Source organism: Strix uralensis, chromosome 17, assembly GCF_047716275.1.
Source record: "Strix uralensis isolate ZFMK-TIS-50842 chromosome 17, bStrUra1, whole genome shotgun sequence".
Classification (NCBI taxonomy): Eukaryota; Metazoa; Chordata; class Aves; order Strigiformes; family Strigidae; genus Strix; species Strix uralensis.
The window spans coordinates 14,512,705-14,534,839 of NC_133988.1; the positions used below are offsets into that span (position 1 = coordinate 14,512,705).

Sequence of the window (22,135 nt, forward strand, 5' to 3'; positions counted from 1 at the left end):
CTCCCCGTTAATGATCACTGCACAGGGGGGTTGCAAACCACTCCTTTCCCCCAGGGACAAGTAGGCAGTGAAGTGTGTGGCATCTCTGCCCCCCGCAGACCTCAAGGAAAGGTTGTGGATCAGCAAGCAGAGATCTGCTTTCATATTGCTGTTACCCCTCTTGTTCTGGCCTGTAAACATCCCCAGCTCTGTTAATTAGCGCTTTGCACAGCGGTGCATTATCCAGCTGGGAACTTACGTAAGTTATTGACCTGAGATTCCTACAAATGCTATTTAAAATTAAAAAAAAAAAAAAAACAAAAAACAAGCCCTGCCTGTTGTGCAGCACGGGGCACCCATATGTTCTGACCACGTGTTGCTTTTGCTCCCCGCAGCTCCACATGAGGATCCACGCAGCATACGGCTCTACGAAGGACATCTCTGTGTACAGCTCCATCAGCCTCCCACCCACACACATCTACATCGTTGGCCGACCCACCAAGAAGCTGCAGAGCCAGTGCCAGGTAGGAGTCAGCTTCTCTGAGCCCCAGAGGTGCTGCCAAGGGCCTCCCGAGGGTGGGCAATGGGAAATTGCTCACCTTAAGACTGGTGACTGAGCTAGTGGTTGCCAAGAGGACAGGAGCTGTCCCATACCGGGACCCATCACATTTTTCTGAGTGGTTCCGCGTCTCGTGCATCACCCCAGCGAACCTGGCACAGCAAACGCCGTCTGGCTGCCAGTGACCATTAGGGAAATGTGTCCCGTCCCTCTTAACTCCTGTCCTCATCCCTCTTGTCTCGCAGTTCATCACGGAGGGGTACGCAGCCCACCTGGCCCAGCTGGAGTACAACCACCGCTCGCGCCCCGCCAAGAACACCACGCGCATGGCGCTGCGGAAAGGCAGCTTCGGGCTGCCCAGCCAGACCGAGTTCCTGCGCAAGAGGAATCACCTGCTGCGGACCATCTCCTCCCAGCCTTCGGCCACCAGCGGCAGCGCCGGCCACCGCCCCGAGCGCACCCAGAGCCAGTCCGACAGCGACAAGGAGAGGGACAGGGAACGCAGCCAAAGAAGCATGAGCATTGCCACGGGGTGCTGGGGCCGGAGCGCAGCGTCCCGGCTGGAGTCTGGCCTCCTGGGGCAGAAGTAGCCAGGCCAGAGCCAGCGACTGTCGGCTGCAGCCACCGGAGGAGAAAACAAAAGGAAAGAGGGACGAGGCCGCGTTACGGGCTGGAAGGGTAAATATGGTGCTACTCTAATAACGTCATGGTATTCTGGGAAGAGACGGGATGTTTCCCACGCAGAACGCGCAGGCCTTGCAGCGGGAGCGTCAGGTTTGTGCAGCACGAGCCCAAGGAACAGCTGGAAATTGGGGGGGGGAAAGTCTCCAGGTCAAGATCGCGCTCTCCCCTGCCTCCTTCTCTTATCCAGGTTTAGTGACTGTAAATACGTGCCTCCTCGCCTTGTTAGCCATCGCTCCGATACGCGTGACCGAGTGCTGTCCTCAGAGCCACAGGAACGGGGAACGAGGCTGGGGGAACTTGTTCTTGGTTGTCCCAGGAGTCAGACTGAGGTGCTCTGCCGGTGCCGGCACGGGCGGGTTTGGGGTTTGCTGAGCATGCTGTTTCCCCGGCACAGACGGCCCCAGGCGAGAGATTTATCGTGGGCTGTGCCAGGCAGAGCAACCGAGAGCTTTACCTGTACAAAGAGCTTCAAGTTCAGCCACTTTCTCAAGGAGTACGTGCAGTGGCAAAGCGTAAAGATGTATCGATGCTGTTGGTAGAGGCAGAACATCGGCAGATTCACGCCCAAGAAAGTGGGGTTGTTATTGTATTACTGTTATTTTTTAAAGAGACCTTTTAGAAGCCGATGGAATTTAATGCGTTGACCTATTAAAAGAGGAATACAAGCTATTTTGTTTGAGCTGTTACAAACCTCAGACACTTAATTTGCTGTTAAAGTCTCCAAATATTCTCGCTATATATTATTTCCAAAAGTAACCACCGTATATTTGGAAGCAGCTGAAGGTACTCAGCAGCTAGATTGCATTGCAGTTCTTCTCATCCAAATGCAGGGTCTGACTCTCTCAACACCCACCTCTGAGACGTTTTCTTCTTCCCAGGTTCTCTCCAAGTTCAGTAGCAGCTTTCATGGGAACTAGACTTGCTTCTTTTACCTGTAGTTACTGAACTGTAAAACCTCATTGTTTTTTGCACTGATGATTTTTAGAATGGAAACCTGTTACCATCTCATGTAGCTACACCTAACTGTTTGTAGTGCATGACAATGAAATATTGCTAAGCCAGGGTGTGTGTGTGTATATATATACATATATGCATATACATATGCACACACACGTATATATATGTATATATTTAAAAAAAATAATAATAATCTGTGCAGAAGTTTTTCCAGCAGTAAGGAGACTGTAAGGAAGTGTGCCAACGATGTCAGGCAACCTTAAGAAAAGGCCATATCTTAATTTTCCTGGTGTGTTTCTCAGTGGATGTGCCTGAGCTGATGGTTTGTGTGCTGCTGGAGCGAGCCGGGGCTGGGCGTGTGGCAGAGGGGAGCCGCCGGTGCGCAGGGCGAAGCGCTCGCTGCTGGCCAGCACCCTCGGTGACACCCAGCCGGTGACACCCAGCCGCGCGCGGGAGCGGGAGCGCGTCGCTCTGCAGCAGCGGAGGAGAACAGTGCCTCGAGCGAGGGCTTGTCAAAAAGCCCCTTTAGTTCTGTCCCTCCCGGGTCAGCCCGGCCCCGGCGAAGGGCCCGGTTCCCTCCTCGCACACACCGCCCGGGGCGGAGGGACATCCACCCTGGGGGATCTGGGGTGCCCATTTACAGACTCCAGTTGGCCTCTTCACGTGGAGATTTTATAGTCCTACCGAGCTCCCCGACTACGTGTAACCCTGCTTTCCCCCACCACACTTTCCTGTCTTTATATCACTTTCTACTTATGAGGACCTTATTTATAACAAAGAATTTTTTAGACTGGCTGCTTCATTTTATTAACTGTTTCAATATGAAGTGCAGGACGGCCGCACTGAGATACACAGCACTGTGAACGCTGCTCTGCTAATTGGCTCTGGGCCACGGTAGGCAAATCTTAACTCATCAGACGTCCAAGGTAGATCTCGTGTTCGCGGCGCTGGAGGGTCGAAGCGGAGGCAGAGGAGGGTCAGTGCTGAGCTGCCAGCGGCGTCTGAGCCGGTGGAGCGCTCAAACCCGACTGCCCGCCCGCTGCCCAGTGCATCTCCCACATCTTGCAGCCTGACTGCAAAATGTTTAGCCACTTCTCTTTGATAATTATTCAATTATAGAATGTATCTGATGACTTTTGTTACCGAAAACTGACTTCCCTTTCTGCCAGCTCAGCTTAGCTCTCTCTGAATGTACATCCAGAGCTTACTGGGTTTAAAAACAATGTGAATTGTCCCAGCTCTTTGTTAGTCAAATGTTATATCAAACAGATGCCATCTGAGTAGGAAGCCAAGCCACAATCCATCCTGTGAAGTCACCAAACCACATCACAAAATAATTTCTGCAAATTTGGATATGGCCTTTGCAAAATTCAACTTTCCTCCAAGTCCACAACCAAGGCATGATCTGTACATTTTCCGATGCTGTTGAGATGTTCACATTTTCTTATGTGTAGATAGTGTAAAACAGAGGCGAATGTAAATGTTCAACATAAAAAGTGGATATATAAAATTGAAAGTTATTTATTTATGTAGAGGAAAAAAAAATGTCTGGAGGGACTGGAACCTTCAGGGTTTATTAATATTTAAAAATGTAGCTTTTTGTTTCAGGCATTATGTACAAAGCAATTATTTTATGGACCAAGTTTAATGTAACTGTCAATGAATGCAGAAGTGCAATATTATACTCACCTCTCCATCACTTCATGTTTTAAACAGCTACTAACCAGTTAGACTGACAATCATAGCACCTCCATCCTCATCCTTTGTTGAGCTTCTTGAAACTTGCCCGGGTCCTTTCCCTGGCCCCCCCATCTGTTGCCATTGTACGGATCCAACACGGAGAAGCAATTGTAGAGCAGGACCTTTATTGCTGCAATAATACCAGATGAGGTGGGTGTAGTTACCAGGAAATATGCCAATAAGTTTTTCTTCACCGGTTCAGTCCATCATAGTCTCCATCAATCTATCCTCAGCCGCCCCCATCTGGCACTCATCTATCTGAAGCAAAGATCAACGTGCTACTCACTCAAAGAACAATAGCAATAGTTTAACTCTGTGTTTATAACCTGTTTGTTCCGAGCTGTTTTGGAGAGCAATGCATGTGACCTGATGCCTTTCCACGTGTATGGAAGAGGGTCCGTTTGGATGCAGTGAGGGAAAGATGAATGTATATTCCATCCTTACTAAAGGGGCACTGTCAGGTTACAGACCTAATTTCTCTTTGTTACAAATGTTTGCTTCCAAATGAAAGAATATGAAGTTTCTTGTACTCCTCCCCATCGCCGTTGTCTGGGCAGCCATCGGTGCGGCCAACGACGGTCGCGCTGCTTCTGCTGCAGCCCACGTCCTGTTCTCGCACACTAGCACAATACAGCCCGCGCTGCGCAGGCTGCCTCAGTCTCTTCTTTTTTTTTTTATTGTTTCCATGGGAATCAAACTCTGCTGTGGAGCTCAGATTTTTTATAAAAAGCAGCTTTTTGTATTACTGTGCTGTTGGGCCAGACTTTCTACCTGACGCTGTCCCTTTAAAGTCTTATAAAAAAGAGGAGCCCATGCATTCCCTCCGAGTTGTTTTCCTGGGTTTGCTAGATCACTCAGTCAGATGAGGCAAAATTCTAATACCAAAAACGTTTACAGTGTCCGATACGCGAGCCGAGAGCAGTAACTAGCCAAAGGGTTACTAACAAACTCCCGCTCCGCCCAGCAGCCGCCGCGCTTGCTGTAGCAGCCCCTTCTTCAGGTATCGCCACCGTTTGCTGCATTTCCTATTAGTTCTAGAAGCCTTACGGTCCCTGTCCTCAGCACCCTCTGCCTGTTGATACCCTCGACTGTCAATTTTATATTCCAACGATGTTAGTTATATTTTATTTATAAAAAATTGCTTTAGGGGGAACAGACGTGTGTGTGGGGAAGCACCGGAGGGCATGCCCGAGGGCGCTGGGTACGCCCCTGTGTGTACAGTACCGTGCCGATGACTCGCTTGTGTGTGACAAACCTTCTGTACAACTTCCTTCTCCTCCTTGCTGTTAGTGCATTGTTCCGATGCCTGGGTGTGCTTTGTGTACAGTATCATTGTGAGTTACACAGATTAAAGAAATGGGAAGGCTCTTCTCTGGCTGCTTTTTTTTTTTGGGGGGGGGGAGGGGGGAGACTCTAGAAACAGACAAGTCACAAAACCCAAGACATGAGCAGGCGACAGTTTAATGGGGTTACAGTGACGAACAGAACGTGGAAACCTTCAGTGCGGATAGTGCAGATCAGTCCTGTGGGACCCATTTGTCCCTTAACCTGTTTGTCCTTTTTTTTTTTTCACAGTTTGTAGATTTATGGACTTTGCAGTGGGGAAAAGGCCAGCTGTTTGCTCCACGGGCCCCGAGAAGCCCCGAGCCCTAACGGGGCCTGTGCTGTGGGAAAGGGACACGAGTGGCATGCAGGGACAGACAGCAAGGCAAAGCCACCCCTCTGCAAAGCAACGCCTGCCCTCACCCCAGCGCAGCGTGCCAGGCCAGGGCTCGCCCAGCGCCGCCCGAGGAGCTGAAGCTGCAGAAAGGCTGAGTAAAGCCCCTGGGGCGCAGCGGAAAGCGGCGTTCAAAGGCACAGAGAGCTGCAGCCTGAGCAGAGCCACGCAGCGGCACGGGCATGCAGAGCCAGCAAGAAAGGGGCCATGAGCAGCCCCTGATGGGAGGAAGGGGCAGCCGGCTGCGTATTTCGCAGCCCCAGCACGTACCCTGTCCTGGGCGCGGCGTTGGCTCCTGCCCACCAAAGCCCAGAGCTGAGGGGCAGCAGCACCCTGAGGTGCTCAGCACCAGCGAGCCTGTCCCCTGGGTGCTGCTGAGCTCCTCCAGCCTCGAAAAGGGGCATCGGGGCAAGCAGGTCTAAGTGTGTTACAGCCACACTGGCCCCAGTTGGGAGAGGGAGGGGAGAAGCTGTTTACTGGGAGATGAACCATTAAAGTTGCTCTCCTTCCCAGTTGATAACTTACAGAGCGGCTGGAAACTGCCCCCGGGGAAGCATCTTGACGCGGTGCTGTCTGCGTGGGCCACAGAGGCTCAGGCCTGGGCTGGCGCCGGCAGCAGGACGGGCTCCCGGTGTGGCTGGCGCTCATGTGCTCACTGCAGCAGCCCCGTCCTCGCCTGGAAGGCCAGGCCGTCCCCCCGGGTGGCTTGCTGCAAAGGGAGACACACGGGCGCTCACAGGGATGGAGGACTACCAGCACCCACCCACGAGGGCCCCTGGAGTCAGTGGGGTCCCCAGGAAGGCAAGACAACACCTCTGGGTGCAGCAGCTCCCCAGCTGCGCCCACCTGCCCACCCACCCACCCACCAGCAGCTCCTGGTGGTGGCAAGTCCTCACTACCTTGTTAATCTCCTTGTGCCTCTCCTTGCTGACAATTTCTTCCAGCACTTCTCCGTCTCCCTTAATAAGCCTGGAAGACAAGCGCAGGCCCATGAGCCATGAGGGCTACTGGCAAATGCTGTTTCCCAGCCACAGGCAGCACTGAGCCCCCCCACCCTGCCCCAAGGGCTGCTCTTGTGCCCAGCTCAGGCACAAAGCCACCAGCTCCCTCACCAGTACCTGCCTGGGACCACCTCTAGGCAAGGCCAGTGATGACCTACGCCTGAAGTTGCATTATGTGACCTTTTTTTGGGCCGTATCAAGCTTAAATAGCACAGCAGGCTTTTCCCCTGCTCTTGTGGGATTAATGTCACCGCGCCGTAGCAAGGACAAGCGTGGGCCTCTGAGAAATGGGCACCCCCCTGCCCGGGTCAGCCGTCCCTGCCCCAGGCTGTGGGCACTGTGTGCAGAGCCAGGTCACGCTTGCATGCAGCAGGAGAAAACACTCGTAATAAAAACATCCCACCCACCCCACCATCTGCAGGCTTCACTGTCAACAGCAGCGGTCCCAACCCCTGCAAAACCTCTTCCTTTTTTTCACAGAGTTTAGGTCTGGCCCTGGCTGCCCCAGGAAACTGCAGAGCCAATCAGAAATAGGAGCCAGTTTGGGCCTGAAAGGCAGCCAGACCGGGGAGCATCTTGCTGAGCAAATTCCAAGCAGTGTTGGAGGCGGCTCACACCTCCAAACATGAACAGAAATTTAATTGTCTTCATTACATGCCTTAGAGGGAACTGACCTTTGTTCCACACCTCCCTGAGCCCCGCAGGCTGCCTTCTATTTTAAGAATGGACTTGTCATACCCAATTCTCTTCTGCATGATGTTTTCTGCTTGCTGAGAAGATGCAGTTTATTAAAAACTGGGTCACTTCTACTTGGCAGCTAACCGAACATGGGTTTGATTGTTGTCTGTGACCCCAAGGGGCACACACTCCCCCCCTCACTTGCAGCTGGGTGCTAACTGGGGCTCAGTGCTTCGGGGGCAAGGCAAGCGTGTGAAGCAGTGGGGTGAGGTGTCAGTCACCCCTCCGGTTCCTGCTCTGCACCCGCTTGCAGAGTCCCGTTTAATGGGCAAAACTGAACTCTGCACAGCACAAGGAACAAACCTCCTGCCCCCAGCAGCAGGGAGCTCTGGGATCTGCATCCCATAGCTGGGACGCAGCCTGGTGCCCCTTGCATGGAGCCCCAGCACAGTTCGATAGATTGGGGTCAAACATGTCACTTTCTGGGTAAGTTACACCAGGTTTGATGGGAGGGGATCTGCGAGGGATCTGCTCAGGCCTTTGTCACTGAAGGGGACTTGGGTCCATGCATGGTACTGCAGTGCCGTGTTCTGGACAGGCAGGCTTCAGGACTCCAACCCACACAACGCGGATGGGGATGGACAACCCACCTCCCTTTTCCCCAGGGATCACAGAATCCCAGAATCATCTCAGTTGGATAAGGCCTTGAAGATCCTCCAGTCCAACCATGAACCTCACACTGACCGTTCCCAACTCCACCAGATCCCTCAGCGCTGGGTCAACCTGACTCTTCAACCCCTCCAGGGATGGGGACTCCCCCCCTGCCCTGGGCAGCCCATTCCAACGCCCAACAACCCCTTCTGCAAAGAAATCCTTCCTAAGAGCCAGTCTGACCCTGCCCTGTCGCAGTCTGAGGCCATTCCCTCTTGTCCTGTCGCTTGTTCCTTGGGTCAAGAGACTCATCCCCCCTCTCTGCACCCTCCTTTCAGGGAGTTGCAGAGGGCCATGAGGTCTCCCCTCAGCCTCCTCTTCTCCAGACTAAACCCCCCCAGTTCCCTCAGCCGCTCCCCATCAGACCTGTGCTCCAGACCCTGCACCAGCTCCGTTGCCCTTCTCTGGACATGCTCGAGTCATTCAATGGCCTTTTTGGAGCGAGGGGCCCAAAACTGAACCCAGTCATCGAGGATCATACCTGGTTCTCCCCGTTTCGGGATCCACGACTCTCCTTATGACACTCTGCCTCGCATCCCATTCTTCCTTTGTCATTGGCTTCATAGCCTGGATTCGGGATTTTTGTTCGTCTGTCAAAACTGGAACGCATCAGTTAGAGCCGCGCTCGCGGGGCCGGCTCCTGGCCAAGGGGCACAGCCCCACGCCTGCGGTGGACAGACACGCGTGCCGCGCCAGCGTCCCGCCGGTACTCGGGGTTCAGTGAGGAACCACCCAAAGGAAGGGCTGCTCCACGTCCCAAAGCCAGTACCAGCTTTGCCAGCGTGTTACTGCTGTGTCCTTCCCTTTGGCATCTTTGTTCCCCGCTCACCTCTACAAACCACATCTAAACATTCCACAAATGAATCGCTGAAGGTGGCACCTTACGTTTATTTGGTGTGGCTCGAAGGCGGCCACAGTACGTAGGAGGGAGAGTCTGGAGCTCCCCCCGACCACAGCCCTGCTTCCCTCAGACACCTCACGTGGGTCCCAGGGAGGGCAACGTGCAAGCGTCTTTCCCCAGCGCAACGCTTGTGTGCCCTGGCTTCAGCAGGAGGGAAACATCATCATTACCTGGTCCAGAGTCCACCAGCGATTCCTTCTGCCACTGCTCCAGTGAGGGGCCAGGCACCACTTCCCCCTTGGCTTTCTCCTCCTTAGCCCCTTCCTTTGACTTCTTCTTTGATTTCTTCTTTAGTCTCTTCTTCTTCTTCTTCTTCTTCTTTTTGTCTTTCTGTTTCGCTCGCTTTTTTTTGCCATGTCGACTTTTCTTTGTTTTGGAGTCACTGTCACTGGAGTCATCAGAAGAGGAGCTGGAGGAAGAGGAAGATGAGGAGGAACTGGTAGATGAAGACACTGTCTCAGAGGAAGAGGTACTTGCCTTCCTCTTCTTTTTGTCCTTTCTTTCCTTCTTCTTTTCTGCAATAGATAAGAAGAGGTTGAATGGAGCAGCTCTGGCCCCGCGGCAGAGGGGGTGCTGGTTATCCCCCTCCCAGCCTGGTTTCTTTCTTGCCTGAACAGCAAAACCACCCCCAACACCAGGGCAAAGTCCCCTCTGTGGTAACGCCTTTAACACATCACAGCATGCGGCGCCACGCTGCCGGACCAGCACCTGGAGGGGCTGTAGGGCTCCACGCTTGTCAGAATGAGACTAAAATCAGCACAAAGAGCACAGCGAGGCGACAGACACCGATTTAGCTAAAAGCAGGGACCCTGTTCTCCCTCCTGGCTCCCCTCTGTGCACCTGCCCCAGGAAAATGTGGGCAAAGCGCTGGGCCGTGGGCCTTTCCCCTACCTTCACCAGCTGCCGCTGAGCTCGACTTGTGTCTGTGAGACCCAGAGGTCCGCTTCTTCTTCGGAGGAGAGCTGCTGCCCTGGCATAAGTCCTTGCTGCTTTTCCTCCTCTTCTTCTCCTTCCTCTCCTGTCTGCTCCGAGAATTGCTTTTGCTCCTGCTTCGCGATCGCTTCCGAGACTGGCTGTGGGCCATCATCCATCAGCCCCTGGAGGGAACAGGTTACATGAGTTACGCCACGGAGGAGACCACCCTCGCTCAGCAGCAACATGTCCAGCAGCCACAAAAATCTTAAATCCAACTCTGAGCCAACCAGCCCTGGAAGACCTGTTCCTGTTAAACTCCCTCTCTGCTCCCGCTCGCTCTCGCTGAGCTCCCAATGCACTGGGATAGGTCGGGGTGACCCATCACGCCGCTGTGGCCAAACTGAATTTCATCAACCCACAAAATGGAGCCCTCAGCAGGGAGCTGTGGCTGCGCAGGCACAGCACTGCCATCCCCGGGCAGCCCTTGCCCGCCTCAACAACCACCTCCAAGCAGGTTCAGCGTAAAACCTCCACCAGGCTTTCCCCACACCTCTCACAATTGTCCCCAGATGTGATGACTAAGAGAGAATCGGGCTGATCCCCGTCGGGGCTTGCAGGCAACGCTGTGCCCCATGACCCCAGGGACAACCCCCGGCAGCTACGGACCATGATGGCCCCATGGGGCTGGGAGCCATCGGGAGGACGTTGCACCCGCAGACAGACGCCAGCAAGGTATGATCAATGCTGCGGCAACAGTCAGCAGAACGAAACATCCTCCCCAGGCTGAACACGGAGTCAGTCACCCCATTATCTAAAATGCCGGGAGCAGGCGCGAGCCAAGGGGAGGGATGAATTTTTAATATTCCAATTTGCTTTTAGAAAACAGATTATGCACTGAGCTGGCATCCCCGTCCATCAGCCCGACCAGCTGCCAGCAGCCACAGGCCAGAGATGGTGTGATATATGTTCTCATTAATTTAAAAAACAAACCGGCACCGTCGGCAGAGCAGTATCTGGGAAATGCTTTCTCACAGCCACTCTCCAACTACTGCATTTAATTAATTGCGTGTTTACCACCTCGACATCCCCAAATGGTGATTCGCTCCCAAGTGAATCAGACCTTTGATCGATTTCCAAACGGAAATTTCAACCAGAAAAAAACCCAAAACAAACCACACAACCCAAAGCAATTAAGGACATGCAGGGAAGTTTCTGAGGATGAGCGTCCTTCATCGCCGCCCACCCAGCAGCCGTCCCTCGCGCCAGGGCCTTGCTGGCGGGACGGTGTTTGGGTCTTGGGTGCACTCCATCGGACGGCAGGACCCGCTTCTATACAACCACAGCAACAGGGTCAACGGATGCGGAGCTGGGTGCAGCCAGGAGCATCCCGGCGAGTCTGGGGTGATGCTGCGGGAAGAGGACGAGCCCCGAATCCATCCCGGCAGCACCTCAGGCTGCTCACACCCCAAAGCTGGGGTCTCACCTGCACCCTGCCACCGAGTTCATGGCCACAGCGGGGCCGCTCCTCCTGCCCAGCCGGCTTCGCGCAGACCCGGCCCTTGGCGGGGAGGCGGGAGCCCGGCGGCTGCTCTGCCCCTCTCACCCCAACACAGGGAGCCTGGGGTGTGCTGGCCCTTTAAGAGCTCAGCACGAGGCGCGCTGACCCTTTAAGAACCTGCGCAAGATGCACTGGCCCTTTAAGAGCTCAGTACCAGGTGCGCTGGCCCTTTAAGAGCCCGGCGCAAGACGCGGTCCCTTTAAGAGCGCGGCCCCGCGCGTCCAGCTCTTTAACAGCCCCCCCCGCCCCCGGCTGCCGCCGTACCGCGCGTGCGCCCCCCCCCATAGCCCATTCCCTGCCGGGCCCCGTTCCCCTCCGCCGGCTCCGCTGCTCCGGCCCGGCCCCACCGCAGGTAAGAGGACGGAAGGAGCGGGGAGGGACTCACCGCGCCCGGGCCGGGCCGGGCCCCGCTCCGCCCGCCGGCCCCCCGCTCCGCCCGCCGGCCCCGGGCCGGGCCCCGCTCCGCCCGCCGGCTCCGCGGGGGCCTCTCCCCACTTCCGGCTGCGGGGCCGGGCGGCACCTGGGCCGCGCTCTTTGGTTCCGGCCTCCGCCGGTTCCGCCCTCGCTGGGCCCGCGCTGGTCTCTTTAGCTTAACTTTCATTTTTTTTAGGTTAATCTTAATATTTTTTCAGCTTGGTTTTAGGCCTTTTAGCTGGTTTTTTTTAGCATAAGTTTTTAGGCCCTTTAGCTTAATTTTTTTGGGCCTAATGCAGGCGCAGATAGGAAGTGCTAACGCTTTCTGCTGTGGAAAACAACTTCTCGACTGAGTTTCTTGATGCCAGCCCTTTGGCTCCGCGCACAAATACAGCAGCCGGTTTCCTTCCCGAGACGCGATCTGAATGGCTTTTGCTAATGAAAAGCTAATCAGTGCTGCGTGCTAATGGCATCCCCGGCCAGAAATACAGCGGATCTGCTGGGAAGGCTGAAATCAGCACCCTTTGTGCGAGCAGCTCGCAGTCAGCCTTTCACAGCTATCAGTGATGCAAAGTCCACACGCTGTAATTACTGCAGTTGAATAAATAAATGAAAAAGCCACTGTAAACACAGTGGCGTATGTGTGTATCAAATATATACAATTAACTTTCCACAGAGGCAAATGCAGCCACCAAATCAAAAAGTATTTGGCTTCTTTGTCTTGTAGATGGGAGAGTCCGTGATTTCAGCCAGCCAGTGGTAAAACTGGGAAAACACTTGACCCTCCTAATTCATTTGCTGCCAGGGGATCTTGGTACCAAACCAAGAAGCCCCAGGTCTGCCTGCTGCACCCAGTTACAATATTTTCACTTGTTCACGCAAGTAAAGGAAGGGAGTTAAATGTACGCTCTTGCCTTCCTCTGCAAAGTTTTACTACGTTGCAGGTGGCTCCCAGAGCTTTGTCTCTAAAGCTCATTTGTGCTTGCTTAATAAGCTTCACAGAATCTTTGAAAGGGAAATTTCTGCTCAAAAGAGCTCATGGAGGCCTTGAGAGATCCTCTCAGCCACCCTGTGGAATCAGCTCTCCCTGTGTTGTTCCTGATGGATTTTTCTGAGCCTGGGCTAGGTACACCTCTGGTGACAATAATTCCACGCTATTCCCAGCAGCCTGTTGTGAATCACCTGTATTTCACTTTTGAGCAGATCCTTCACTGTCACCCAGCAACAAAAAGCTCTTCCCCTGGAAGAGAACAGGAGTCCCTGTGAACAGCAGAGAAGGGGTAAGTGCAGGGTTTTATTGTACCATTGTTTTCCGTTTACAGTGGGACCCGGGATGCTGCTGTTGCCACAGAGGTCTTCACAAAGGCCAAGCAGCTTTGGGTGTTCTCCCTGTACACCTGAAAATATTTCTAGAGCCTTTGCAGTGAATCAAAGTGTTAAGGCTTTCTACATCTTCCACACAGTGCCCCAGCGTGAGCCCTGGGGAGCTGAGTACCAGCTCTTCTGGCTGTCCGAGCCGCTGGCTTCCCTAATCCCAGCAGGACTGGTTTTGCATTGCTTTCCAAGGTGCTAACTACGTCCTACATGACTCGTGCATCCATCAAAGAGTCTGTGAGCACAGTCTGAGAGGTCAGACAGGAGCTTGAGGCAACTCGGTCTGGAAAAATCAGGCTCTACTATCTGCTACCACAAGGAACAGAGATTCACAGTCTCGGGCACGTCATCCTCCGGGGTTTCTGTGAAGCCATCTCCAAACCCCTCTGCTTCCACCAGCTCAGGTTTCTTGTTGCACATAGGGCAGAGCCGGTTGCGGATGGCGGATGATCTCATCCAAATAATGAGGTTCCAGCGTTCCCCGGAGGCAATGGGAAGTGCCCCGTGGATCTGCCCTCCTCGGTGTAACAGCCCCTGGGCTCCTACATGTTGGATCTCTATGTACTTTGGCACAGGGGTAGGCTCCTGGAACAAAGGGAGGCAGATACAGCATTACACCAGAAGTCCCTAGAAGAACAATGCTCAAATAACTTGAAACTTTTACTTGTCACCTCTTCACCCACAGCACCCAGTGAGCAACGCAGAGAGGATTCACTGCACCTCTGAAATGCAGCCACTTCAGGGGTGGCTCAGCAGCAGTTTAGTACAACTGTTTTCCAGTTAGACATTCTCAGTGCCAGGTCCTTAAATTTAAAGACAGAGTTTCAATCCAAAAAAATTTCACCAGTGTATGGGAGCTTTTACCCCTCTCTTCCCAGGAGTCCCTTGGAAATAGGGGCTACAGATTTAGGTTTAAGTCTCATCTGAAATAAATTTCTTCTCTCTCTCTCAGCACCTTCCTGCTCACTGTTTCAGTTGTGGAAAGATGAGCTGGTTTGTGTCACTCCAGCTTCTACTACGATAGCTGTCTCTGTCCTCTCTTTTATGCCTGAATATCGGTAACATGCTTGTAGCAGAAGAGGCTCCTGGATAACCAAGACACTTAAAAAAAGGGGGAAGGGACAGAGCAGGTTTGACTGTCCCAAGTGACACAGTTAATGCCTTGAAACTGGGGGAGGTAGAGGGGAATAGAATCAGGGTCTAGATGAGGAATATGGTCAGTACCTGGCTGAAATCCCCAAAGTACAAGTTGCCTTCTGTGAAGTCTTTTCCCAGTGAAACGTTTAAGGTGACTTCTGCATTGTCATAGTGAGAGCTCAAATCCAGATCTTCGTGTAGCGAGTACTTGACAACAAACGCCTTATGGCTGTCCAGACAAGCACCCCCCAAGTCGGGATAAAGCAGCGCCGTTATGGGCTGCAGGTATTTTTCACGCAGGGGCGTGATGAAGGTTTCATCCATCCCAAGCTCATTTAGCAAAACCTGTCTCAAAGAGAGAAGATGGGAACAGCTGACCAACTACATCTGCCGCTTCATCAGAGCTGCTGCAGAGCTGCCTTGTTCTCTTCTGACCCTGCTGCTTGCTCAGATGAAGAACTTTAGAGCAAAGGCTCCAGCTACAGGCAAAAGGAGGAGGATGAAGGTGGAAGGTGATGGGGAAAAGACAGAATAAGATCAAAATTTGAATGTTCTTTAAAAATTGACTCCTTGATTTGTGTATTGCTTAAATACAAGGTGCTCTTTTCTCTGAGATACCAACTCCCATCCCCTTTCCCTGCATTCCCCAATCCTTTTGTCTGTGTAACACACATGCCTTCAACCCTTTCACTTCAAGGGGGCTGTACTCAAACTGTGCTGTGCTCAAATTACAGACATTTTGGAAGGGAAAGGAGTGTGAAGCAAGGAGGTAAACAGAGTCTGCTTGTGAACACCCTCCCTAAAGAAGCACAAGAGATAGTAAGTCCTACCCCATAGTTATTCATAGTGTTGGGCCTGCCTTTAGGCATATCCGACTGCTCAAAGTTCTCCAGCTCATCCACAAAGGCTTGGCAGAACTCCTCTGTGAACACTGGGAGTCGATAGATCCTCTTATCTGTCAAGAGAAGGGAGACACTGTTTGCTGGGGAAAATAACAGGTGAGAGCGTTCTTGGCTGTCGTGCTGTTTAGCTCTACTGTGCTGGTGTCAGCGAGGACACAGGACCCACGTGCTGCACTTTGTGCTCAGGCTGGTCAAAGGGCTGGGAACCATTCCCTGGGATCAGCTGTGGGATGTATTTGTTGGTTTTTGTGTTGGCCTCTCGTTTCCAGGCTTCCCCATCCAGTTGGGAGATCTGGCACCGATTTAAATGCCTGCTGTAGGTACCAAGGAAGTGTTTGGAGAGTCTAAAGGAAGGGCAGTGAATCAACAGCTCATCACAGGCAGCCTGAATACAGCCTCCTGGAAGAAGGAGACTCAAGGTCATTTAGGGGATGTGGGATTGACTCATCCAGTGCCAACCTTCTGGGAAAACCAGACCTTCTGAGCTGCTTTTCAGGGTAGAGCCCTAAAGGGCTGTGTAAGGGGAGCTCAGTATCGAGGATGTAGAAGCTGAGATAAAGACAGTGTGAAAAGGCTGTGCATCTGGAAATCGTGCCTTGGACAAATCCAGGAGCTCTGCACACACACATTTGTATCTTTCTTTTTGTCTTGAGAAAAGGAGGCAACTTTGCAGCTTCCCCTCTACATTTTGTCAGCATTTCTGGGAGAGAGCTTCACAGATTTCCTCCAGGGAAGTTTAAAAACCCAGATCTCATTTTAAAAGACTCAAATCTAGACTGAAACTATTTCAGCTCAGACTAACCAACAGGGATTGTCTGAAATGGTAAAGCACTTGCAGGGGCAAAACCAAGCTCCTCAGGGCTAACAGTGTTCCTTCAGCAGCCTCCCCTGTGAGGTTGTGGTACAACCAAAACCCCAGCCCTGCTGCAGCTAGAGCCTCTGATGAGACATCAGCAGACTGGGCTTGGAAAAGCAGAAAACAGGATCTCACCCAGAGCATAACTGCTGCACAATACTGCCTCTCCAGAGACTCCTGTCAAGCAGAAAATAACATCCTGTTTGCCTCAGCTGTGTATCAAATCTGAGCTATTAAAGACAGGCCTTGAAAACAGCTGTCATCACTGAAATTGCACTGTCACACAGCAAGATCTTTGTGGCTGATGTGTTGTTTTCTTTACCTGAGAAGGACTCGATGTAGCGCAGGAGGCCATGGAGATGGGCATCTGGTGATGTGCAGTATCTCACGATTTCTAGAAAATCTGGGGCCAGGAATGAATCCTGGTGTCAAGGGAAGGATGATAAAAATACATAGAAACACAATTAGCCTGTGCAGTCTTTTACAGCCCAAGTGGGAAATGGACTTTCAGGCAGCCACAGGAAAGTATGTACAGTAGGGAACAAGGCTGATAGTTCCACTTGGGTTACTTCTGTGGCAGGAAATGCAGAATGTTACTGGTGGTTTTCTTGGTGGTTTAGGTAAGTTGATGCTTGCTCTAGTTCATGGATTTCCAAGTATAACTGGCCACATTTATCCTTAGTGTGATGGGAAAGAGCCTAGCTCACCTCATGGAATCCTAACAGGTAAGTGCAAAGCCTTTCCTAGTACATTTAGCATCTTGTCATGGCCTCAGCACAGAGTGTCTATGCTCTGCATTAAGCACTTTAAGCACTTTAACACAGATCATGACAGACAACAGCAGAACTTGTTACTAAAGGATCACAGAGCAGTAAATCTGTGAGAACTTGTGTGTGTGTTACTGCTGATCTGTGGTAATTAAAAATCTTGGGTCTAGCAAACATGAGGAAATTCAAAGCAGAGTAGCCCACAACAACAAGGGCTACCCTGCATTTGCAGTGGGATGTATACATGGAAGCAGCCTGCTGCCCCCTTTCAGATGACAGTCACTAGTCTGTATGTTAACCCATAAATGCTGATTTCCGTGGGTGTTCGTTAGACCTCACCGACCCCGTTCACTGCAATGATGCTTTAGGTCTAAATTACTAACAGTATTCTGAGTCCAGTACCAGGTGCTGGCACAGCTTCAATACAGAATGACCCTTATCTGGCTATAAGCCAGGCAGAATCTTGCCTGGAGGATATGCTACGCTATAAAAGTTTTTAATTCAGTTTTAATATGCTACACTTTGGTTTTAATTCAGTCCAGCCCTAGCACTGTGGGCAATCCCAAGAAGAGAGCTTCCTACTGCAAAAATAAACTGTCAGGCAATTCCTTGGGTGCAAAATAGATTCCAGACATACTGTCTACCTGCAGAAGGTACACTTCTGGGTGTTTCCGCTTGTAGCACTTTGAGATGATGGCTTTGCGTTCCACAGACTGATGAATTAACTGTTTTCTTCTCTGCACTTCTGCCTCAATCTACAAGTAAACAATAGAGCATACTGTTAGAAAATCAAAAGGGATAACTGAAACAATTCCAGGAATTTGCTCATTGTTTTAAACAAGTTATTTTTGTTCCGGGCACCTCTGGGAGACAGAATGTATGCCTTTGCTTTTCTGTAGTCGAGACAAGTCCAATAAATACCTGAAAAGCCAAATGCCCACGAGGGATTTGAGACACGTTCTCATTATGGATGGCTTAAAAAATAACTGAAGTCTTTCCATGGACACGTCAAGTGGAGCTTCAAGGTTTCAGCCCTTTCAGGCATTCTGACGCCTCATGAATTGCCAGCATATGCTTTAAGAGTCTGGCTTATGTTCTGACAATATAAGCATTGTCAAAAATAAAGATATTTGCTGGGAGGGAGACAGGACTTGTCATGAAGGGATTACTGCTAAGTGTTGGGACAGGCTGATCTGTCATTTCAGAGGAAACAGCTGTAGTAGCAGCTGATTCAGGCAGCTCTTCCTATTTAATAACCCCTCACGAGACTAGTTTATAACATTCCTCAGCAAAAAAGGAAGGAGGGTGTGACCAGTACCCCTGCTCCCGACCCCTGGTGATGTGGTCAGCATAACTAATGCCATTTTATAAGGCAAGCAGCCACTCTCTGTGACCGAGCGGGTCACGTATTCATTCCCTTTCCCTCATTATCAGGCCCTGAAGGTCCTGTGAACCAAGTAGACGAACCAAACAGATTTCTTCTTCACCTCCCTACCAGCCTCAAGGTCCCTGGGCACAAGGCCAGCCAGGTGGTGTTGATGACCCCGTCACAGAACAGGGAGGCGTAACAGCACCCTGACCACTGTCTATAAATCAGGCAATTACAAGCCCTAAGTGGGGAACTCGGGCTGGAACCGCTGCTGGACAGTGAGAGATGTGACCCCCTCCCAGGGCCAGGGACACCTCCATCATCATCTGCTTCCTCTGAGGACTGAGTGAGTGACTCATATTCTTTATTATGATTTTTCAAGTCTACATTATGATGGTTATATTGATACAGCAAACCTTGCATTGAGATCTGAGCCGATCTGCAGAGGGGCCAGGTGATTAGAAAGTTAAGTTAGGATCTACGTGATTAGAAATGATAAGTTAGGATCTAGAAATCCTAAATTAAGTTGTATTATAAATTCTGTATTACACTGCTTATCGTGCTACGTTGATTCTGCTTGTAGAAATGCTGTGTCATTCAAATAATAAATTCTGTGCTATACTAATCATAATATCCTGTTAAGAAAATAAGGCTTTAACTACGATTTAGTGCCATCACCATTCTGCCAAGAATCCCTAAAAGAAGCTGTCTGTCCACTTTGTGTTGGGTGAATTTGGAGCTGGTTGTGTGACAGATCTTTGTCCCCAGCCTGGAAAGAAACACAGATCCCTCCCTAAAGAGTGCCCTGAGGGCAGTTCTTGCAATAACCTTCTGTGGCAGACCTCATGTGAACTCTGCAGGACCGCCGGTGTGTGATCCCATCACAAGGCACCCTTTAATAGTCATGGGGAAAAGAAGCGGCAAGGAAATACGAACTAGAAGGGTGCTGGGAGCCAGGTAACTAAAACCAATTAGGGAGAGGCATGGAAGGCCATTCTGATAACGTGTTGAATTACAGTATTTACTTCCAGGGTGTTGCCAGTATAAACACATCACCGGCAGCATCCAGCCACGGATCAAGGTGCCAGGAGAGGATTTCTTCTCTTTGGCCTCTGTCCAGCACCGGCTTTGGTCAGCACAAGGCGCCGGGGAGCTGCTGCCCAGTTCTGTCAGGGCCAGGGCCTGGCGCTTGAGCAAGTCTCCCCGGCTCCCTTCAGCGCCCGTGTCGACCCCCGGGGCCACCCGTGTGTGTGGAAATGCCACAGGTGAAGAGGGAGGAGGGGGATCCCCTGAGGGGAGCCGGGGTGCGGTGTCCCCTCCCCGCCGCGGGGCAGTCCCCGCTGAGGCGGGGGCTCCGCAGGTCCTCCCCGCCGTGAGGCCTTCGGTCCCCTCAGGGAGGCGAATCCCCCGGCCCGCTCTGACAGGATTTACCGGCGAGGCCGCGCTCACCTCCCGCAGCGCGGCTCTGAAGTCCTCCTCGCTCCGGCAGCCCCGCTCCCGCAGCGCCTGCAACACACCCGGCCCGTCACCCGCCGCCCGGCCTCGGCCTCCGCGCCCGGGGGAGGGGTGCCCGCCGCCCCGCCATTACCCGCCCGTGGTCGCGGCGGAGCTGCCCCTCGTCCCGGTACTGGACGTGCAGCCCGTAGCGCCCCACGAAGATGTTGTCCGAGAAGAAGCAGGCGCAGGCCAGGAACGGGCGGCCCGCGGACATGTTTCCCGCCGGTGAACGGGCAGAGGCACCGGACGCGGGTCCGGTCGCCAAACGGCTCCGCCGCGCAGCGGGGAAGCGCCGCTTCCGGCCGAGCCGGCGCGAGCGAGGGCCCGTCGGCAAATTCCGAGCAGGGAGAAAAACGCGGGGAGGCGAAACTTGCCCGTTTTGCCCAGTTTTAGGCTTATTTTTTTGTCATTTCCCTGGCGTCACCACGGCCGGGGCCTGCAGCGATGCCGCTTCCCCGCCGCTTTAATCCCTGGCAGGGCCCAGACCGCACTTCCACCCCGTGTCGGCCCCGCGGCTGACTCCCGGTGCTGCCGCGGGCAAGGACCGCCCGGGGCCCGCGCTGACAGAGCAGGGGACGGCGGTGGGAGCGGGCCAGCCGCTGCCGTGACGGGGCGCGGGGGCGCTGATGAACGGGTCCGGGCCTGCTCGGAGCGGTAACGCTCTCCGAGGATTATTTGCAGACGGTCCCTGAGAACTGCGGCCACGCCCCTCCCCTCGCGGGGCCGCGGGCCGTCGTGCAGGCGGGGGCCGCGCCCGGCGGGGGCAGCCCGGTCCCGGGGCACCCGGCCCGGCCCGGCCCGGCCCGGCCCATGCTCGCCATGGACTCGGCGCTGCAGGTGGCCGAGGAGGAGGTGGTGGCGGCCGAGTCGTGCGGCCCCAGCAGCAAGTTCGAGGACATTTACCGGCTGTTGGCCGAGGGCTGTTTCCCGCCCAGCTTCTGCTCCATCAAGAGGAAGAACCTCAAGCGCTACGCCCAGAAGTTCGTCGTCGACGGTGGGAACCCCGGTGGCACGGCGGGACAGCCCCGACGGGGCCTGCCGAGGAGGGCGGGGGGCACAACGGCAGCGCCGGCCTTGCCCGTTGGCCGCGGCCTCCCCCTGAGGAGAGGCGGCCGCGGGGATGAAGGGCCCGAGCGGGCGGGGAGGTCCCAGGGACGCCGCAGAGGCGTGGAGGGGGGACAGCGACCCGCTGGCAGGAAGGCAAAGGCCTGCCTGCCCCCCACACATGAGGACAGATACACCTTCCCCACAGCGTGGGGAGGATACGCGGCTGCTTTGCAGAGAGGGAGCTGTGGGATGCACCATTGCTGGTACCCGCGGCCCCTCTCATGCCACCTCTGTGCCTTGGTGTCGCTTTTGGGGCGCAGAGTGAGGATTGTGGCAACCTGGGGTAGGCTACAGCTGGCCTCTGGAGACCCAGTTGGCTTTACCTTAGCCAGAGGATTTTGCTCAGCCCTGGGTGCAGAAAAGAGGTCACTGGGTTTATGGGGGATGATTCCAGTTTCACAGCTTATCCAGAGGCATTACAGAAGCTCCCAAGGCAACAGTCCCCCTTTGTTGTGTCTCACCTGTTTTTCCCGATGTAGAAAAACCCTTTCACGGGGACTGAGTCGCTGAAATGGCTGTGAGAGCGTGTTGGTTTAGATAAACCTCTCGAATCTGCAGGTGGCTGCCTCTACTATGTGGGACCCAAGAAGGAGGAAAAGCGTGAGGTGATTGTGGATCCTGAACGGAGGCGGCAAGTCTTTCTGGAAAGCCATTTCACTGAAATCGGGAACCACCTGGGCCAGAAAAAGACCGTGCACCGGATTCAGAGCCGGTACTACTGGCTGGGGATTGTGAAGGATGTTGTGGACTGGGTAAGTTGAGAGCATTGACCGTTGTCAATGACACCAGTATTTCCTGGGACGTTCAGGCAGCAGTCCCAAATGAGCAGCTAGAAGAGCCCTGATGCAGGGATGATGTCGTTTCTAGTGCCTGTTGCTTTGAAGCCACATACTTAAGTAACTGCAGGTGAAACTGTTGGAACGTCCCGAGGCAGCTGGATAGATTGGATGTCTTTTCCCCGAGCGTCAGGAAAGTGCAGGTAGGCCTCCTCATGCAAGGCAGTTTTGGCCAGCGTGGGAATGTGGGATTGTTTCAGAGGAGTGTTGCCGAGTCTAGCTTTGTGCAGTCTGGATTCCTACCAGTGCTGCCCAGTTCCCTAAATTATTGTAACAGGAGGAGCTCAGTGTTTCTGCTGGCTCTCCTTGGCCACATTACCTCACCTGTTTTTTTGCTGAAAGTTCCCTGCAGCAGGGCTCTGCAACAGTGTGGTTTGAAGAAATGTGGTTGCGTTGCATAGTCTGAGCAGCTTGTGCTCCTCCAGCATCCTGGGGCTGATGATTTTTCTAGCTGGCAGTAGAAGTTTACAATACAA

At 53.2% G+C, this 22,135-nt stretch overlaps 3 protein-coding genes across 22 annotated transcripts in view; 1 reads left to right on the forward strand and 2 right to left on the reverse strand.

Moving 5' to 3' along the window:
- PITPNM2 (phosphatidylinositol transfer protein membrane associated 2) overlaps nucleotides 1-5,288 on the forward strand; it is a 142,001-nt gene extending 136,713 nt beyond the window's left edge. For all 12 annotated transcript variants that reach the window (XM_074887155.1, XM_074887166.1, XM_074887165.1 and 9 more), the window contains 2 exons: nucleotides 375-503; nucleotides 784-5,288. In XM_074887155.1, coding sequence (XP_074743256.1) covers nucleotides 375-503; nucleotides 784-1,128 — 474 coding nt within the window. In that variant the 3' untranslated portion in view covers nucleotides 1,129-5,288. The remainder of the gene's footprint in view (nucleotides 1-374; nucleotides 504-783) is intronic.
- On the reverse strand, nucleotides 4,028-11,905 carry ARL6IP4 (ARF like GTPase 6 interacting protein 4). 2 transcript variants are annotated; one of them, XR_012631294.1, is made up of 7 exons: nucleotides 11,786-11,905; nucleotides 9,819-10,024; nucleotides 9,098-9,442; nucleotides 8,508-8,625; nucleotides 6,536-6,605; nucleotides 6,162-6,345; nucleotides 4,028-4,177 (listed from the first exon to the last, which is right to left on the reverse strand). XR_012631294.1 is itself a non-coding variant. In XM_074887177.1 (6 exons), the coding sequence occupies exons 2-6, from the start codon at nucleotides 10,012-10,014 to the stop codon at nucleotides 6,289-6,291; spliced, it is 786 nt and encodes a 261-aa protein (XP_074743278.1). In that variant the 5' UTR covers nucleotides 10,015-10,024; nucleotides 11,786-11,905; the 3' UTR covers nucleotides 5,365-6,288. The 2 variants fall into 2 exon arrangements, 1 of the variants encoding a protein (XP_074743278.1); XM_074887177.1 differs by lacking the exon at nucleotides 4,028-4,177 and having other exon boundaries at nucleotides 5,365-6,345.
- A 1,182-nt stretch (nucleotides 11,906-13,087) lies between these two features.
- Nucleotides 13,088-20,032, reverse strand: OGFOD2 (2-oxoglutarate and iron dependent oxygenase domain containing 2). 8 transcript variants are annotated; one of them, XM_074887170.1, is made up of 8 exons: nucleotides 19,808-20,032; nucleotides 19,669-19,725; nucleotides 17,495-17,605; nucleotides 16,406-16,505; nucleotides 16,219-16,260; nucleotides 15,156-15,280; nucleotides 14,413-14,670; nucleotides 13,088-13,773 (listed from the first exon to the last, which is right to left on the reverse strand). In XM_074887170.1, the coding sequence occupies exons 1-8, from the start codon at nucleotides 19,928-19,930 to the stop codon at nucleotides 13,498-13,500; spliced, it is 1,092 nt and encodes a 363-aa protein (XP_074743271.1). In that variant the 5' UTR covers nucleotides 19,931-20,032; the 3' UTR covers nucleotides 13,088-13,497. The 8 variants fall into 8 exon arrangements, with proteins under 8 accessions (XP_074743271.1, XP_074743270.1, XP_074743274.1 ...); XM_074887169.1 differs by having other exon boundaries at nucleotides 19,651-19,725; XM_074887173.1 differs by lacking the exon at nucleotides 19,669-19,725.
- Between the last annotated feature and the right edge of the window lie 2,103 nt (nucleotides 20,033-22,135).

Bases quoted from the DNA above. Each gene is read 5' to 3' on its own strand.
- ARL6IP4 (XM_074887177.1), bottom strand. From the start codon at position 10,014: ATGATGGCCCACAGCCAGTCTCGGAAGCGATCGCGAAGCAGGAGCAAA. The intron at 9,443-9,818 runs GTAGGGGAAAGG...TATCTATTGCAG, and splicing joins CTCAGCGGCAGCTGGTGAAG to AAAAGAAGAAGGAAAGAAAG. The intron at 8,626-9,097 runs GTAATGATGATG...GATGCGTTCCAG, and splicing joins GCTGGTGGACTCTGGACCAG to TTTTGACAGACGAACAAAAA.
- OGFOD2 (XM_074887169.1), bottom strand. From the start codon at position 19,930: ATGTCCGCGGGCCGCCCGTTCCTGGCCTGCGCCTGCTTCTTCTCGGAC. The intron at 16,506-17,494 runs GTAGACAGTATG...CCTTGACACCAG, and splicing joins CAGAAGTGTACCTTCTGCAG to GATTCATTCCTGGCCCCAGA. The intron at 13,774-14,412 runs GTACTGACCATA...CCTTTGTTCCAG, and splicing joins ACTTTGGGGATTTCAGCCAG to GAGCCTACCCCTGTGCCAAA.